The 18341-nt window shown below is 47.9% G+C and overlaps 1 protein-coding gene across 1 annotated transcript; it reads right to left on the bottom strand.

Moving 5' to 3' along the window:
- Positions 1 to 13045: 13045 nt before the first annotated feature.
- GARIN4 (golgi associated RAB2 interactor family member 4) lies at positions 13046 to 14798 on the bottom strand. Its single transcript, XM_019738018.3, has one exon. The coding sequence runs from the start codon at positions 14796 to 14798 to the stop codon at positions 13089 to 13091; it is 1710 nt and encodes a 569-aa protein (XP_019593577.2). The 3' UTR covers positions 13046 to 13088.
- Between the last annotated feature and the right edge of the window lie 3543 nt (positions 14799 to 18341).

The following is an 18341-nucleotide window of genomic DNA, read 5'->3' on the forward strand; positions in this document are numbered from 1 at the left end:
ATGGCTGATTGTTCACTTGATTTTATGTTTTGTTTACTCAATTTTCTCTAAAATCTTTAGGAATTTGATTATTGGTTGTGGGAGAAGCATGGAGGGGGAGAGGTGAACTGTGGGATTAAGTAGTATTTTACAGTTCAACTTTTGTATTTCTGCCGCATAGTGTGGCAGTGTGGCTTCACGAGAGAGGATGGTCTTTGGACTTGATAGGCTTCGTTTCAGATCACCATGTTGTTAGTCAGGATAAGCTAAACTCTCAATGCTTTAACACAGTGAAGGTTTATTTCATCTAAGTCCTAGTCCAGTGCAGATGGCAGAGGTCAGGGTGAAAGGTCCTCTGCTCCAGGCAGTGTTCAGGGACCAAGCTCCTCCCATCTTAATCGCATGGTGTCATGGTGCCCTGGGTCATCCAGAGAGTGATGGGGAGGGGGATGAGGGACCACCTGCAAGATTTTTATGGGCCAGGTCTGGACTTGGCATAAATCACCTCTGTCCCCATTTCACTGACCAGAACTCACTCACATGGCTGGCCTATAACAAAAGAGGGTTGGGAAATGTAGTTTAATGTGTGCCTAGAAAGAAAAGGAGAAAATGGATACTAATGAGTAATAGAAGGTTTTGTCACAATCATTCATCAGCTGTGTAACCTTAGGCAGATGACTTTAAGTCTCTTAGCCTTAGTTTCTTCATTTATACAATGGGAATGATACATGTCTAGTGGGACTATTATAAGACTTAAAGGATGTAATATACGTAACATGCTTGGTATATAGGGTGCACAAATGAGCAGTTTTTCCTTCCTTTGGGTAACCCCAAATACTGACGAGTTGAAAGCTGGGCCTCAGCCAAGTTGTCTATCTAGTTAGGGTAACAAGGAGCAATACACACTGCTCCCTATCGCCTGGGGTGGAGGGTTCAGTTTGGGTGTTCTCCTCTCAGGGAAGAGGGGAGGTGGTCCCTGAATCTTAGGGGAGTTTATCTTAAGGTCTTTTCACAGCATGTGTTACGGGTTTGCTGGAGTATTACCTTAACAGCCAGGAACAACTGTTCTCTGGTTAGAGGAAAGGCCAGAGAAAGTAAATGATTTCCACGGTAGCACCAAGCATTTATGTTAACACAGGTAAAAAATGTTCTGAGGAAACTTAGTGGACTCTTGGAAATATTTTGGAAGAAATCTTTTCTTCTCTTGAAATCTTTAAGACAAGGTCCGTTTCTATCTTTTCTTTTCTTTTTTTTTTTTAAGATTTTATTGGGGAAGGGGGATTTTATTGGGGAACAGTGTGTACTTCCAGGAGTTTTTCCAAGTCAAGTTGTTGTCCTTTCAGTCTTAGTTGTGGAGGGTGCAGCTCAGCTCCAGGTCCAGTTGCCCTTGCTAGTTGCAGGGAGCACAGCCCACCATCCCTTGCGGGGAATTGAACTGGCAACCTTGTGGTTGAGAGCCCGCGCTCCAACCAACTGAGCCATCTGGGAGCTTAGCTTCAGCTCAGCTCATGGGGCCGTGTTCAATCTTAGTTGCGGGGGCGGAGCTCACCATCCCTTGTGGGATTCGAAGAGTCGAACCGGCAACCTTGTGGTTGAGAGCCCACTGGCCCATGTGGGAATTGAACTAGCAGCCTTTGGCGTTAGGAGCATGGAGCTCTAACCGCCTGCGCCACTGGGCCGGCCCCCGATTTCTACCTTTTAGAGTTAGTCAGCCCATTTCAGTTTAGGGTCAGAAGGATGGGCTGTGGCTTCTGGGCCACCTTCCTCTTTCCTGTCCTTTTTTGAAATGGTCCTTTTCTCCCTCTGCCTGGAAATGAGATGCCTAAGTCTTCGTGCCTGAGTTCACCCACCCGAGGCTTCCTCTGAGGTCTTCTTTATCTGCACATCCAGACCACCTAGCCCCTCTGGCCCAGGTCCAGAACATTACGTTCACTTTACCAGCCATACTCAGTGAAGGACGATTAGAAGAGGGTCAGTGTAGGCAGTACAAACGGAAAGGAGACTAGCAGAATGTTGTCATGGGAAGTGCGATATACATAAAATTCCCATTTCCAAAAATGCAGTGACTCCCAGGGCACTCTGCTTTCCAGCATGTACGCTGTAGGGCAGTTTTGGCAGAGCGTGGAGTTGAAGCAGATCTCATAGGCAAGAGAGGAGAAGGGGGAAAGGATTGGTGGCCAGAGGAGTTCTCTTCCTGCACTTTTGCTGGGTCACTTAGAAACCACATGGAACCCAGTCTGTGCTCCTTCCTCTGACTGACTTCCAGCCACATCCCTCCTCAACCCCCAACTGGAGGTCACTCTATTTTTAAATTTCTCTTGGGAAGTAGATTCCAAAATTTCCCTAAGTCTTCCCATCAGAAGAGCCTCTGATTTCCAGTAAATCCAGGGTCACATAGTTTTCTATATTCATTTGCATTCAGTTTGCATAAATTAGCTTGCCACCAGAGTCCTCAACTAGGAGTCAAAGCAATCCAGGAAATTAATGCAAATGAGCTCCAGTTGTTTTGTGCCCCTGGGAGGTGGCAGACGAAGGTCTCAGCCAGAGAGAGAGACAGAGAGAGGGAGAGACCAGCAACTCTGACTTGGAAGCAGGCGGGCTTGCCATCCCCTTGGCCTGCGGATCCTCACCCTGGGCTCTCTGAGAACTCTATCAAAGAGTCCTCTGTTTTTTGGATGCTGAAGCTTTATCCTCAATGTGTTGGAGCCTATGAGAGGGGATTGGAGTCGTGTGGGGGGTGTGGAGGTTAAGTTCGGTGGGACTTGAGCTGGGTGAGGAGGGATCCTCAGATCTGAGGAAAGGTTGGAAGGGAGCAAAGCTGGGGGCAGGAGTGGAAGGAGGGGGACAGAGAGTCTCACTGGAAATGACACAGCCTATGGGGAGGGAGCCCGGGGGTAGAAAAATGAGAGAGAGCAGAGACAAGGAGCAAGCGTAGGTGGGTAAGTAGAGGCAAGTTGATGGGCAAGCATTGCATGGCTAGTTAGAATGGAGAGTGATAGAAAGTTAGTGATCAAAGAGAGTATATGGCCAGGAGGTTCCTCAGGGAACATTCCTTTCCTCCTTTGCCAGGCAGGTGTTAGACTGGGGTTTCTTGGGGGGCTTGGAAAGTCATCCCTTGGGTTTGTCCAGGGACTGTCTGAGATGTCACGACCTGAGAGTGTAGATGACAGATTTTAATGTGGTTTCAGGTGAGACATGACAGCAAGATGGGACTTTGAGTTGTTTTTCCAGAAGAAGGAATAGACCACTCCTCCCACAGCTCATTTCCCCAGTGGCCAAGACACCGCTGAGCCTGAGTGAAAGGTGCTGCCTATGGCCGAGGAGTGGAGGGAAATGGAGTGGTCCCACAGCCAGGGGGAAGGGTGGTACCCAATTCGGTGCACAGTGTTCTGAGCCATGGAGTTTCTTGACTGCTGGCAGTAGGCTGGCCACTCGCCAGATGTAGGGTCAGACACCTTCAAAGGCCAGGCAACCCAAGGTGGGGTCAGGGGTGTGGGCTCTAGTGTCAGACCCCTTGGGGTTTAATCCTGGCTCCACCCCTGGGGGCCTTTGATAAGTTATTTGAGCTTGTCTGTGGCTCAGTTTCTTCACCTGTAAAATGGGAATAATAAGTTTTGGAGAAAGAGCTAAACATAATAAACGCTATATAGTTCTTAGAACTGTGGTGTCAGACAGGAGGCACTCAATAGATACGACTGTTACTACACGCAGCAGCCCCAAATAATATACAATGAAAAGATTGCATAACTTGGGAGAGAAACGCCGGGTGGGCGCCTAGTTTCTTGGCTCTGTGCCCAGTGTGGCAGCTGCTCTTACCCTTTCAGTTCAAGCTGATACAGCCACAGCAACAAGCTGTGTGAATGAGGGCCAGGCATGGGCTCTGGCCAACCACAGGCTGGGAAATGACACTGTTAGCTGATGATGTTTCTTTTTTCCCCTCTCTCCAGGAGGGGAATAAGTGGGAAAAGAAATGGCACGTTTATTGGTTTGGCAGAAAGGAGCACATGGGCTGGAGGGAGGGACCCCAGCAAGAAAAAAGGTGTGAGGCTCTCCTGACTTATTTCTACCAGTCCCAAGAGAGGACCCCTGAGGAGGGTCTGCTAGTCCGGCATCTGTGGACAAGGAGGGACTAAACCTCATTAGTGGTGTTTCTCCATGTCCTGGGCCTATCAGGGAGAGCTGGCAGAGGCCACTGGAAGGTGAGGAGGAGGGGATACATGGAAAGATGGGATACCCTGGCTGCAGGGGAATGACTGGTGGACCACTGTCTTTAGAACAAACATTTATGGAGCCCTTAATATGTGCCAAGGTCTGTGCAAGACCTGGGGACCCAGAAACAATAAGACATGGCCACTCCCCTAAAGGAGGTTACAGGCTATATGAATTAAAGTGATTTCAATCCCTTCTTGTCGACAGAATCCTCCACAGATGCTATTTCTCCCCACTGCCCCTCTGTCCTCTGCTCTCAGGCACACAGACAACCTTGGAGACTCTCACTGTTGTCCCAAGGTGATTTCCCTGACAGCACAGCCACAGCGTTGCACTCTCAGTTTATCGCCGATTTGTAGCGCTGCATATATGGTGGCCAAAAGCACTGAGACGGTGGATTACAAAAAGTTCTGAGAGACTTCTTGGCCGGCTATTTAGGGTCCACCTCATTACTACTCAGGTCTCAGAGCAATGTGCCATCCCCCTGTGTTTTCTCCAGCCCTCGCTCCTCCCTCAGTATCCAACCCTGATGCTATGGGATGTCTGCTGGCCCAGCCTGGGATCCCCACTGTGGGCCCTCACCTCCTCCTGTTTGGGGTTATCAAAGGAAACAGACTTTAATATAACAGAGTTGTTGTCTCGTGGGCCTGGCCATAGAGTTTTCTTCTTGCCCTACATCACCTCAGATTTATCCTCAGCCTGACATTAGTCATTATCAGCCTAAATTAAATTCACCATCCCTGAATGTCCAGAAAATTTCAAAACGGGCTGCTAGCTGATGCTTGAGTTCAGAGAATTCTTGGACTTCAGGATCAGAAAGGATGTATTTGTGTCTGGGGTGCAATGAAATGATTGGAGGGGAGCTGGTTGCACTGATCCCAAATTGCTCCATCCATCTCTGAAGGCTGGGACCTGGGCCAGGGCTGGACAGGCTTCTGGGCACCAGTATTGGTTTCACTCCTTGACCAAGGGGCCAAAAGGACATTGTAATATTGAAACAATGAATGTGAAACAGAAACAAGTGGCTTTAGTTTCAGGAAATCAGAAATGGAAAGCAAGTGTTTCATTCTTTGAGACCCAGGCTATGTTTTGTGCTGTACTAGCCAGAACTTGGCTACTTACTTGAAGTAGGACCTTGGGAAAGTCCCTCTCCTCTCCAGGCCTCAACTTCCTCATATGTAAAGTGCTTCTGGGATTAGTCAAGACCCTTCCGGGCCTGATGTGCTATGGTTCTAGGTGTCCTAGTCATCTATCACCCAGGGGTCAAAGAGCTTGAAGATATGTGGGGAGAGAAGGGAAGGAAGGGACTAAGACGTGTCCAATGGGAATCCTTGTGAGTTTTGTTGACTGAAAGTGGGGAGGAGAGAAGGGAGTACAAAAATAAAGTGAAAAGAGGGAAGAGAGTAAGAGAGCGCGATAAAAGAGGGAAAATATGAAAGACAGAGATGGCCACCACAAATACCTCAGGGCTCCTCAGGTACACCCTGGTCAGGTTTACCTTGTTAGGGTGGGAGGGGGACTGGAGGTAGCAAATTGCATTTCCCAAAGAGGGCCACGATATTATTGCCACCAACCCCCATGCTCTTTGACAATATGATCTTGCCATTTCCCTACAAATAGGTGGAGTCTAGTTCCTCTTCCTTTAAATCTGGGCTGGCCTTATGACTTGCTTGTAATCAATAGGATGTAATCAATAGGAGAAGTTATGCTGGGTGACTTCTAAGGCTCAGTCAGAAGCAGTTTCCACTTGGTTATCTTGGGACACTTGCTCTGAGGGGAGCCAATCTGACTACCTAAGACCTTCATGCTGGAGAGGCCATACATAGATAGGTGCTTCTGTTGATACTCCCTGCTGAGCCTCACCTTCGGGCCACTTCCCTCAGGACACGGGGCATGTGAATGACACTATCTTTAACTCTCCAGACCAGAGTACTCATCAACCTCACCCGATACCACAAAGAGCAGAAGAATTGCCCAGCTGAGCCCTGCCCAAATTCCTGACACAGAAGTATTTGAGCTATAAGAAAATGATGATTGTGTTAAGTCACAAAGTTTGTTTTTTTTAATTAAAGTTTATTGGGGTGACAATGGTTAATAAAGTTATGTAAGTTTCAAGTGTACAATTCTGTAATACATCATCTATATATCACATTGTGTGTTCACCTCCCAGAGTCAGTTCTCCTTCCATCATCATATATTTGATCCCCCTTACCCTCTTCTACTATCGCCTCGCCTCCTTTACCCTCTGGTAACCACTGAAATTATTGTTTGTGTCTATGAGTTTTTGTTTCTATATTTGTCTTGTTCCTTTGTTGCTTTCAGTTTTATATCCCACATATCAGTGAGGTCATATGGTTCTCAACTTTTTCTGTCTGATTTATTTCGCTTAGCATAATAATCTCAAGATCCATTCATGTTGTCACAAATGGCATGATTTCATCGTTTCTTATGGCAGAGTAGTATTCCATTTTCCATCCACATCTTCTTTATCCAATCTCTGATGTTCACTGCAGCTTTATTTACAGTGGCCAAGACATGGAAACAACCAATGTGTCCTTTGATAGACATCGAATTTTTAAAATTCCTTTGTTATAAAGCAAAAGGTCCTGGAACAGGATGGTATGAGGTGTTTAAAAATATAAGCCCCCTTGCAATGAAAAACCCTTTACAAAGTATAAATAAGACTTTTGAAATTTCAAAGATGTTTGAGATTTCAAAACTAATTTGAAAGCCAACTTTTAATTTTGCCTATTAAGGACATTACTACAAAACTATCATTTTCTGTAGGTCACCATATTATATTTTTTTAAACCATATTTTGTCACGAAAAGGGGGAAAAAAGGCAGTCCATCCTATTAGAATGGCTAAAATGAAAGAGATGAACAATATCAAATGTTGACAAGCGTGTGGAACAGCAGAACACTTGCACATTCTGGGTGGGAGTGAGACACAGCACAGCTACTTTGGAAAATAGCTAGGCAGTATCAACTAAAGCTGAGCATATGCACACATTCAATTCCATTCCTAAGTATATGCCCAACAGAAGTTTATGTATATTTTTACCGAAAGATCTCTATATAAATATTCATAGCGGGAGCTGGCCCAGTCGCTCAGATGGTTGGAGCACCATGCTCCTAACGCTAAGGTCGCCAGTTCAATTCCCACATGGGCCAGTGAGCTGCACCCTCTACAGCTAAGATTGTGAAAAATGGCTCTTCCTGGAGCTGGGCTGCGGTGAGCAGCCAGAGGTCGGCATGTGCTGCTGCCAGCTGCTGTGTGCTGCGGCAGCCAGTGGGAGCTGCCACCATGAGCTGCTCTGAGCGGCCTACCGATGATTGGCGACTGACTGCCTCGGCGGGGAAAGGCGGGGGCAGCGCAAGGCTCATAATCCCAGCCCGGGCCAGGGAGCTGTGTCCTACACAACTAGACTGAGAAACAATGGCTTGAACCCGAGTGTGGGGGCGGAGGGGCGGAAGAAAGGGGGGGAAAATGTTCATACCATGTTTCCCCGAAAATAAGACCTAGCTTAACAATGAGCTCTAATGCATCTTTTGGAGCAAAAATTAATATAAGACGTGGTATTATATTACATTATATTATACCCAATCTTATATTATGTTATATAAGACCCAGTCTTATTTTACTTATTTTACTATTTTACTATATTAATTTTTACTTCAAAAGATGATTAGAGCTGATTGTCCAGCGGGCTAGGTCTTATTTTCGGGGAAACATGGTGTGAACATCTTCCTAAGAGCCCCAAATTGGAAATAACCCAAATGTCCATCAACAGCAGAATGAATAAATAAATTATAGTATATTCACACAATGGAATACTACATAATGTATTGAATTATCGCCACATTGAATTATTGTAACTGTAGCAAATTATTGCCAGAAAAATCATGGACAAATCTCATAAATACGTCAAGGAAAAGAAACCAGAGTCAAAGAGTACATACTATGTGAATCCATTTATATAAAGTTGAAAAATGAATCTCTGGTGTTAGTAGTAGTTACCTTTGGGGGTAGTGACTGAAAGAGAATGGGAGGGGGCCTTTTGGGGGTAGGGTGACGTTCCGATTCTTCTCCGGATGCGAGTTATATGGTATTGCTCCTTTTGTGAAATGGCATCGAGCTGTACATTAATGACCTGTGCACTTTTCTGTATGTATGTACTACTTCAAAACAAAAACGTTAAAAAAACAGAGGCAGGACATGATCTCAAAGCAAAGGAGAGGTCTTTAAAAACTGATCTAGTTTTATGAAAAATCTGTATCTGTTTTTAGTTCTCTAATTTCTCCTTGGACCAATGTAAATTGCATAATGGCAGGATCCTGGGGCTGTGAAAATGTCAGTGGGAAAAGATACGATGAGGAGCAGAAGAATTGGGACACTCGGGGTGACATGGTCAGCATCAACTAGGAGCTGTGTGGAGCAGGTTCTTCTCAGCAGCTCCTGGAGGCTGCTGCACTCATAGTTCACACACAAAGTGTCGTGTGCACGCATGTGTGCATCTAGGAAGGTGCTTCCTGACCTTTTGCAGACCATGGCACACGTAGAAAATGACGCCATTGGGATGGCACACTGGGTACCAGATAGGCTCCTGACAGCCAAAGCCGACAAGCCCTGTCCTCTGTGTGCCCCCCAGGATGAGGGGTAGCAATATTTTGGCACACCTGTGGGAACACGTCTACTCGGAGAGTGTGTGGGAAGCTGGCCCTCTACTATACATTTCAGGTTCTCTCAACTTGCCCTTCTGCTCCTGGAGAGCCGAGCTCTGAACACCCCTCAGCCAGTCTTGGATTACTGGCCCCCTTTGCAGTAATGAAGATTGTGGGTTCAGCAGAGGGATGGAGCATTCCAGGTCTCTCCTCTATGTTGTGGCTTCCCCTCCTCTTCCCTCCTTTCCCTCACCCCCTCCCACCTTCCCATACCCCACTCTCTCCCCCAAATGACACCCTGGGCACGCTGCACTTGTCTGCTGTCCATGAACACCTCCCAAGCCCCAAACCCCCCAAGCCCTTTTTTTTCTCCGTCAGGCTGTTCCCTCTGCCAGGCGTACTTGGCCTGCTATCGCTCTGCTCAGACCTCCCCTCCCATTTGAGCACTGCCTGAGGCCACCATCACGTTTTGATTTGTATTACTGGTGTGTGTGTGTGTGTGTGTGTACATTTTCTCGTCCCTGATTTCCTATCTTGCTCATAGTAGGTGCTCAACAATTGTTTCTCAAATGACTTCTAGGCCACAGAGGGACCCTGACACTGACTCCACCCCCAGCCCAATTCTTGCTGGTCACTCATTGTGTCTGAGTCTGAATTTTCCAGCTCCAAGGGGACCTGTCTTGCAGGCCATTCGGCCTGGATGAGACATGTCCTCCTCACCCAGACCCCCAGCTCACACCGCTGGGATTAGCATTAGGCCAACTGTGGTGGGACGAAGGGAAAATGTGGCTGCCCCCGGGCCTCAGTTCTGGCTTCCCTTATTCAAGCACCAGCCTGCAGGACCAGGACTTGACCACCAGGGGCTCTACCTGGCGGCTCTGCCGGCGGAGGAGGGATGTGTGGGAACAGGCCTGCCTGGATGAATAAGGAACGGCTCGCGGGGTCTCTCCTTTCAGAGACCTCCAAGTGCTGAAGCCTGACAGCACCCGTTGGGGGCTTCTCCTGATGTTTTACACCTTATCCATCTAGAAAATACTGTTTTATATCCTAACACATTCATCCTTGCTTTCCCATGAGCCTCTCTTCTTACCACTCCCATTACAGACCAAGTCAGCACAGGGAGAAGACACCTGTCCTTTTGTCAGTTCCTCCTCCTTTAGATGAGTGCTGAGCCTAAACCATAAGCCTCAACCTCTCCTGACTCTGCCCCCACTACTGTGCAGGTTTGGGGCTCCCTTTCACTGGCCAGGATTAATGCAATGGCTTCCTGGAGGGTCCCCTGTCTCCAGACAGCCCCCTGCCCATCAAGTCCCCACCCCGCAGCTGGAGCGATCGTGCTCCCATTAGGTGCTGGCCTTCAGGGTCCTGGACATTCACGCAGCACCCAGGCACCTCAGGATCCAGCTGCCTGATTCTCCAGCCTCATGGGCCTCGTCTCCCCTTGTCCTCCAACCAACAATGCTGAAATGCTTGCAGTTGCTCAACACACTGAGATGTTTCAAGCCTTTGTACTTTGCACACATTCTTTTCCGTGGCCAGATGCTCTCCCCGCCCCTCCTGCCACCACCTCCACCTTTCTCCTTGGTCCCTATACTTCCTCCACCTGGCACAGCCCTGTTCATCCTGAATGCTGCCAATTCCGCTGTGAAGCCTTCCCTCACCCGCAACTGCTTCCCTTGCCCCAGAGCCCTTCCTCTGGAAGGATCCTGTTCCCCGAACATGAGGCTCTCCTCATATCCGTCACTCAGAGTTGTGATAATACTCACGCCTGTCCTGTTTCTTCCACTGGCTCTGTCCCTCCAAGCGGGACCTGTGCCGGCACGCAGCAGATGCTGCATGAAAAGGGTTGCACTGGGGTTGCTCTCTCTCTGCACCATCACCTCCTGCCTTAAGCAAGTCCTTTAAACGCTCTCAACTCCCATTTGCTGATCTGCAAAACGGAGAGAGATGCGAATCAGAAGGGTCACATGCATTAAGTTGTTCAAACGGCTAAGTGCCACGCGCATGTTTTTATTGCATGTTTTCCTTCCAGCCTAGTGTTTACCTGCACTTGCCTGTGTGGAAATTGTAAGATGAAAGGAATGTGATGTGATCTTTTTGTAATTTCCCCACCTTCAGTCCAGGGAAAAGCTGGTCAAGAGTAAACCATTAATTCTGTCTCCCTGCGGCCCCCAGTCTTCTCTGAAGCTCTGGGTTAATGATTCCGGGGTTGTTTTCTTCGCAGGGCCCATTCGTATCTAATCTCTGGCATGTTCCCGCCTTTCTTAAGAATAACTTGACTCACTCCAATAATCCCCCACCCTGGGGCCAGGAGCTTGCTTTGCCAGAGGAAACAGTGGACGTGTGTTGCCTCAGCAGTGCCCCTCCCCGTGCCCACCATGCCCTCTACCAACCAGAGCGACCTCTCCCCACCCCCAGGGTCTGTGAAAGTCACCAACTGTGAAGGCCCAAGCAACGAGGATGCTGTGACCTAACTCATAACCTCCTTCATGTGAGGTTTAAGGATTTGTTTTTGGAACTCCAGAAGAAGGAAGTTCTTGAAGATTTGGTATAGAGAAACCATTCTGAGCCTGGCTTTCAAAAGTTTAATTAGTGGCTGGGGGAGGAGAACTGGGCCCCAGTCAGGAGTGGGCCCTGGAATTCCAGGCAGGAGGTCTGTTTATGGCTGCAGGGTAGGTCCTCTCAGAGCTGGGGACGGAAGCCTGGGAGCCAGACACAGCTCAAGGGTGGTCTGGACACTCTTGAGATAAGGCCAGCTAAGGGCTGTGAGCTCGCTGGAGTTCACAAATGAACTCACAGAGGCTCCCCAGCAACCACACCTCTCCCTACCCTCAATCCAGTAAATTTGGTGCTCATCTCTTTAGAGTTTTGGAATGTGCCGGTGAGAACGCTGATGTGTCAGGGTTTTCTGCTGGCCCAGTCTCCTGAGACTTGTTTGCTCTGCCTCCTCCCCATGCCTGAGACAGGGCTGTGCAGGAAGCAGCGGGCAGAAGCAAAAGTCCCACTGTGGCAAGTTACCTTCTGTGAGTCTCAGTGTTCTCATCTGTAGAACAGGGATATCATTCCTTCTTTTCCTAATAACCTACCAAAGGTTCTTGTAATAATTTACCTTGAATAAATGTAATTTAAAGAGTCTAGACCTTTCAGACATATCACTTCTGTGCATACATCAGAGTGAATATATATAGGGGAAGACATTGGCTAAGATATCTCTGAGGCAACAACGTCATTATAATCGCCATGGTGATTGTACCTCTGATTTCAGAGATATTAAAATGTGAGAAAAAAAATACTCACCACCTTGCTTACGAAATAGAACAATTACCAACAGCACCGAAAGGCTTGTACTCACCAACTTGATCTCTTAACTTTCTGCCCTAGAGAAAACTCTTGTGCTGAATTTTGTGTGTTTACTGTTCTGTTTTTGTTTACATTTAGCAAACATGTATCCTATGCAGTGTATTGTTTGATTTTGTTTTTGAGCTGTTCTCTGGGTGGAATGATACCGTATTCTGACCCGTTTTAAAAAATGTTATGAGAAGTTTATCTGTGCTAATGTGTGTAGCTGCCATTCATTTTTCACTATTGAATATCCCACTCTATTCATATCCTACTGTATTATCAATTCTGTTGTTAGAAATGTGGGCTGTTTCTAGTGTTTTGCTATTCAATTATTTTTGCTAGAAACACTCTCATAGCTGTCTCCTAGACGTGTTTCTCCAAGGTGTATACTTTAGCATGGAACGGCTAGGGCTAAACTAGAGTCCTCCCTTCTGATTGCCAACAAACGCTGCCGCACCCCACCCCGCTCCCTGAATAGCTCGAGTGAGTCCTGTTTTTGCTTTGTCTATGGAAGTTCAGGGAGAGGAATTGTTTATAAAGGACGGGGAGATGGCGGAGGTGGAGCTTCCCAGGTCATAGTCTGACTTTCAGCCTTGGACCTGGGGAACAAGGTCAGAAGGAATTGAGGCAAGATGGATCCCTGCTGTTGGCTCTGCTGGGCACCGGGGAGGTTGGGCTGCCCGTACCTGGACATTGGAGTCTCACAATTAACATCACAGAATCCACTGTGAGGTCACTACTGGGCTCCAGGGCATAGAAATTCAGACAGAATGCAGCACGACATTCTCAGGTGGAACCGTTCTTTATTTAAACTGCAGGAAGGAAAGCTGGACTAGGCTCTCCAGAGATGCTTCCCTGCGCCCTGGTCCCTTTTGCAGCTTCCAGCTCTGGGTCCTAGTAATGGGCTTCAAGGGTCACCGTCTCCGTGGTCTCAGATGTCACACTATCAGCCATTGTCAGCTCCTGGCCACCTGGTGCTGTCTCCTTGATGGCCTCCATGCGGTTCTTCTCTGACGTCTCAGTCAAGATGGCCACATCCTTACCGTGTGGTGAGGCTACGGTCTTTGTAGTAAGATTGGCTTTGATGTTCCTCAAGAAAAAGCTGATCCTGTTGAGTTTCTTGGTTGTGGAACATGAACTTGTCGTGGAGCTCCTCGCCAGTTTGTGAGACGTCCTTGACTCCTTGGCGATGGGGGCATGCCTGCCGCCCCCTGGGCTGCTGTGGCCTTTCTCCGTTTTGTCATCTCTCTGTCTGGCTAAGGACTGGCCAGGCGGTTTTTGGAACAGCTTGTCCCCCTCTGCCTCGTGTTGGCTTTCCGTAGTCCTGCGGTGATGGGCACCCCTGAGAGCTCTCTCCTTTTCCCTCCGCTCCCTTCTGCTCTGGCGGGCTTCAGCCCTGCCCGGGGACACTCGCTGCCGCCTTCTCACCTGTTCACTCAGGCGACCTTCCCTGGGCAAGGTCGAGATGAGAGGTCCTGTGGCTGCCTCATCAGCTGTTTCTCCAACAGTCTTGCTGGTAGGTTCTGCTTTTGCAATTGCAGCGGTCGTGCTGGCTTCTGGAGAGAGGCTAGTGCTGGAAGGACACTCTGAGGACTTGTTTGCAGCACCTGCCAAGGCCATTTTAATGCTCTTCGAGGACATGGTGGCAGCGCCCGCAATGGCTATGCTGGTTTTACTTCCTCCTGGACCCTTGGTAGCTGCCCCTGCTATGGCCATGCTTAGCTGTTCAGGGGCAGCAGACTCGGTTACTGCCATGCTCAAAGCGCCTGCTGTTGGCCCTGCTGCTGATACTTGGTCCAGCTCTGTAGATTTTGTGTGGGGGGTGGCTGCATCGGCCATGGCAGTGGGTTTGTGGAAGTCATATAGGGTCCCCTCCCCCCCAGCAAAAGCTGCAGAGGTGGCCCCAGCCACCTCCAAGGTCACGTGGAGGATTTTGGTGCTGACCTGGTCCTGCTCCCCTTCCCCCTGGAAAGCGACCGCTGCTGGGCAACTCCTGTCACCTTCCTCAAACACAGGCGTGCATGTCGTTTCCTTGGCAGGAGTGGCATGGGTGCCAATGTTAATGTCCCGTGGTGGTCGCAGAAGGTAAATGACCTTTTCCCAATAAGCAAAGAGGTCTTTCTGTGCATCCAGAGGGGGACACAGCTGTAGGTAGCAGGAACGGCCCGTGGCAAACTTCAGACGTAGCTGTTGCTTCTCACGGTCATGAATGGAGATCCGTACAAACTTCAAGGGAAGGAGCCTGGTGAGTTCTAAGGTTTTTGCAGCCTTGTGGCGTTTCTTCTTGGTGACCTGGCCGCGCCCAGCATGCTTTCCACCTCTGGTCGCCTGTCGGGCCAGCAGCATGACGTCTGGTAGTGGGTGGATGGGGCTGGTGGAGGCGACGCCCACGGTCACCATGCCGCCCCGGTTGTGTACATCGATCACCTCTCCCTTTCTGGTGATCTGGATAAAGTCGCTCTCAAATATAGGTGCGTACTTGAAGATGTCATATTCTCCCTTGTGCAGCTGTCGCTGTAGTTTCCCCATGGTGGTATTGAACATGCCCCCACCAGAGCTACTCTGGGGCGTGTAATACGGTAACAGAGACTCACTCTTGTTCATGGCTGCGTTTTCTCATGACAAGCTGGGCTGGCAAGGCGGGGCCCTGGGTCTTCTCTTTCTTGGTCTCGTTGTCAGAAGAGGGAGGAGCGGTGCTCCTGTGTCACACAGATGGATCTGTGGCAGGTCCCTCCACCCCACCCCAGCCCGCCAGCAACCCCTTTGCCTCACAGCGTCCCAGAAGCAGGGGTTGGGGTGGGGGCACAGATGATTGCCGTAGGGATGCTGGAGGGAGCCTGGACCTCAGACTGAACCTCTTCAAGGATGTAGAGATTGTAGAGTGGGCTCCCCTTCGGCCTCACCTCACCTCCGCCTCTGATTTTTTATTTCCCTGAGAGGCTGTGAACTCCCCTCACTCAGCCTAAACCCCCTGCGCAGCCATATTTATCCTCTGCTGCCCTTTGTGACCTGTTACTGTCACACACTCCTTTGTTTCTCACCCCCCAGCTGCCCCCTCAGTGTAGGGCCACCATCATCCCCTGAAACACCCCAGTTGCCTCCAGAGAGGACAGACCCATCCTGCCAGGGGCTCAGGGGGGTACCACAGTAAAAACTGGACAAAATCTATAGGAACAGAAGATGATGGGGTACATTTGAACCATTTGAGCTTATGGTTTACGTTTATTGAATAATCTAGAGTTGGTAGTCTTGGTCCCTAGCTCGTCCTTCTATAAAATCTCAGTAAGTGTTGACATGGTGACCTTTGATAATAACATTAAAAATCGCTTCCTCTAGGCACTGTGCTACGTTCTACACACAGGATCATAAGACTCCATTGAGTTTCGTACTGTTGCTACCATCCTCATTTTACTGAAGTTGGATCACTTGCCTAACCTCACACAAGCAGTGGTAGTGCAGGCAGTATTTGAAGGCAGATCTCGCTGAGTCTAAAGGCTTTGTTCTGAACCACTGCAGCACTTGGCCTCACAAAGAATGCTCCGGCCAACCAAATGTTTTCAAGCGCGATGGAGTTAACGACTTTCCTTAAGAAGACCCATTCTGTGCGTTATTAGAAGTTGCATAATGAACTCTATGTGTGTGTGTATGTTATGCAGAGAACCCAAGAGAGTGGCTGGCCTGAGTTGGGAGTTAACTTACCTAGGGGCTAACCTCAGTTCTCCTCCCCCATTATGCTTGTGCAAACAGTTTGTGTGTGGAAACCTAGAACTCTCTCTTAAGACCCCAGTGAAATGCTGGTGGTGGGGTACCCTGAGACGTAAGCTTCCATTCCAGGCGCCTGCCAAAGGCCTTGCTGTAGAAACTCCTGGCCATGCGGAAATGGTTTGGAAGCCCTGACCCCTGTGGGGAGCATGTATCATTATACCTCCTGCCTTACTGCCTCTCCCACCGGGCGAGGCCACAGGAGAAGTGATTTCTAAATGGTTATTTGAAAGTTCGGAGGAAGACCCCTGTTTCCCGCCCTCTAACCTCCCAATTTGAAGTTATACCTGAAATCAAACCTTAGAAATTCGTTCCTTGAGAATAAAGGCTATCTTTTGCTTAAAATACACACATCTGTCTATCAGTAAATGAATGGATAAACAAAATTTGGTTTATCCATACAGTGGAATATTATTCAGCCATAAAAAGGAATGAGGAATGCATGCTACAACATGAATGAACCTGGACAACATGCTAAGTGAAAGAAGCCAGATATGAAAGACCACGTATTGCATGATTCCATGTATATGAAATATCCACAAGAGGCAAATCCACAGAGACAGACAGATTATTGGTTGCCTAGGACTGGAGGGAGGGGAGAATGGGTTGTGACTGCTTATTAGGTACAGGATTTCCTTTTGGGGTAATGAAAAATTCTGGAACTAGTGGTGATGGTTACACAGTATTATGAATGTACTGAATGCCACCAAATTGTATACTCTAAAATGGTTACAACGGCAAATTTTATGTCATGCGTATATTAATCACCCCTCCCCCACACACATACTCCTGCTCAGAACTCTTATAGTTAAAAATCATAGGTTTCATCTTTAGAAAAGTCAGTTGTGTGACCTCGAGCAAGCTCCTCAGCTCTCTACTTCCTCATCTGTAAAATGGGGATAATAACAGTTGCTGGATTAAATAAGATAATGCATATAAAGTGCTGAGCATATTGTCTCGGTAAATGTTCCTTTTATAGGCATTAGTCCTCAACCGGCCCTTTAAGTTGTGCTGTGAATTCCTTCCTGAGAGCAGTTTTTGATAAGACAGAGAGAATCTTCTGGGGTTAGAGAAGACAGAAGGATTCTCAATGGGCACATCTGGCCTCTCCTAAGCTTTCCCCTCGGGCAGATCCATGAAAACACTGTACGGTTGTATTCAAGAAACTGTTTGAATACAACCAAATAGTACTGTTTCCCCGAAAATAAGACTGGGTCTTTATTAATTTTTGCTCCAAAAGACACATTAGGGCTTATTGTCAGGGTATGCCATCCTGAAAAATCATGCTAGGGTTTATTTTCCAGTTAGGTCTTATTTTCAGGGAAACACAGCATGGCATGGGATGGGGAAGAGAGGAGAAAACTTGGTTTGGGTTTGGGTTTGTTCAAAGCCCATGGGGAGAAATTAGGATTTAATGGAAAATAGCATTTAGCTTTTGGCAGAAAGTGAAGGTTTCAGTTCCAGAACCCCTGTCCTGGGCCAGAACCCTTTAAAGCTCTTTACTCTGAAACAGGTGTCAAGCCAGGTCTCAGGGGAAGGCAATGGGGACAGGATGAGGACAGGAGAGAGGGTGGGCTTCCCATCCATTCAATGTGACATAACCACAGAGGCAGCCCAATGAAAAGACATTGATTGTCAGCCTAGGTGCCTGATTTTGGAGGAGGTCCCATCCAAGTTTGCTCTTCTAGCTAGATACCCCCAACTTTCCCTCTCCGTCGAATGTAAAACAAGATGAACTAAACGATTTGAGGGTAAATACATATTCATCCTTTTTTTTTATTAAAGTATGAAAACATAAACTTGGCTACAGAAAACAAAACCATTTTTAATGCATTTGTTTAAAGAACGTACAGTTCCATTAACCATACACAGTGCATTTCTCAGATCAATTTTTCTTGCCATAGCCACCAGCCCCTTCCTTCCTCTCCAATCCATTATCGCCTATGGCAGCTTAACACTTGGCACCTATGCCCATAACCAGAGGGTAAATGCAAGGAATTTTTCCCCTCCATCAGGATAAGGGAAAGATTATCTCCTAAAGGAAGGGGTGAATGGTACTTCCACCAGATGGCTCTTTACAGATTAGGAACTACCCGTGATATGCAATTAAAGCAGCAAAATTAGGACACCTGTGTCACAGGTGATAGTTTAAAGGAACCATACACAAGTTCAAAGGAGCAGGCACATTTGTGTGCACAAATCTTAACATTTAACGAAGCCACTACCTCTCTGAAGAACAGCATTGGTAGCAGGGTAGCCAATTCTTATTTCTCGCCTGTGAGTGTTAGGTAAGTGCACAGGCAAAGAGCAAGGGAGCCCGGCTCTGCTCCAGACCTAAAGAATCACATGCTCTGGAGAGTCCAGAAAATTAGGTAGAATAGTTTT

The sequence above is a fragment of the Rhinolophus sinicus genome, chromosome 11 (assembly GCF_057876585.1).
Source record: "Rhinolophus sinicus isolate RSI-liver-muscle chromosome 11, RSI-T2T, whole genome shotgun sequence".
Classification (NCBI taxonomy): domain Eukaryota; kingdom Metazoa; phylum Chordata; class Mammalia; order Chiroptera; family Rhinolophidae; genus Rhinolophus; species Rhinolophus sinicus.

Coding starts and splice junctions, on each gene's coding strand:
- GARIN4 (XM_019738018.3), bottom strand. CDS start 14,798: ATGAACAAGAGTGAGTCTCTGTTACCGTATTACACGCCCCAGAGTAGC.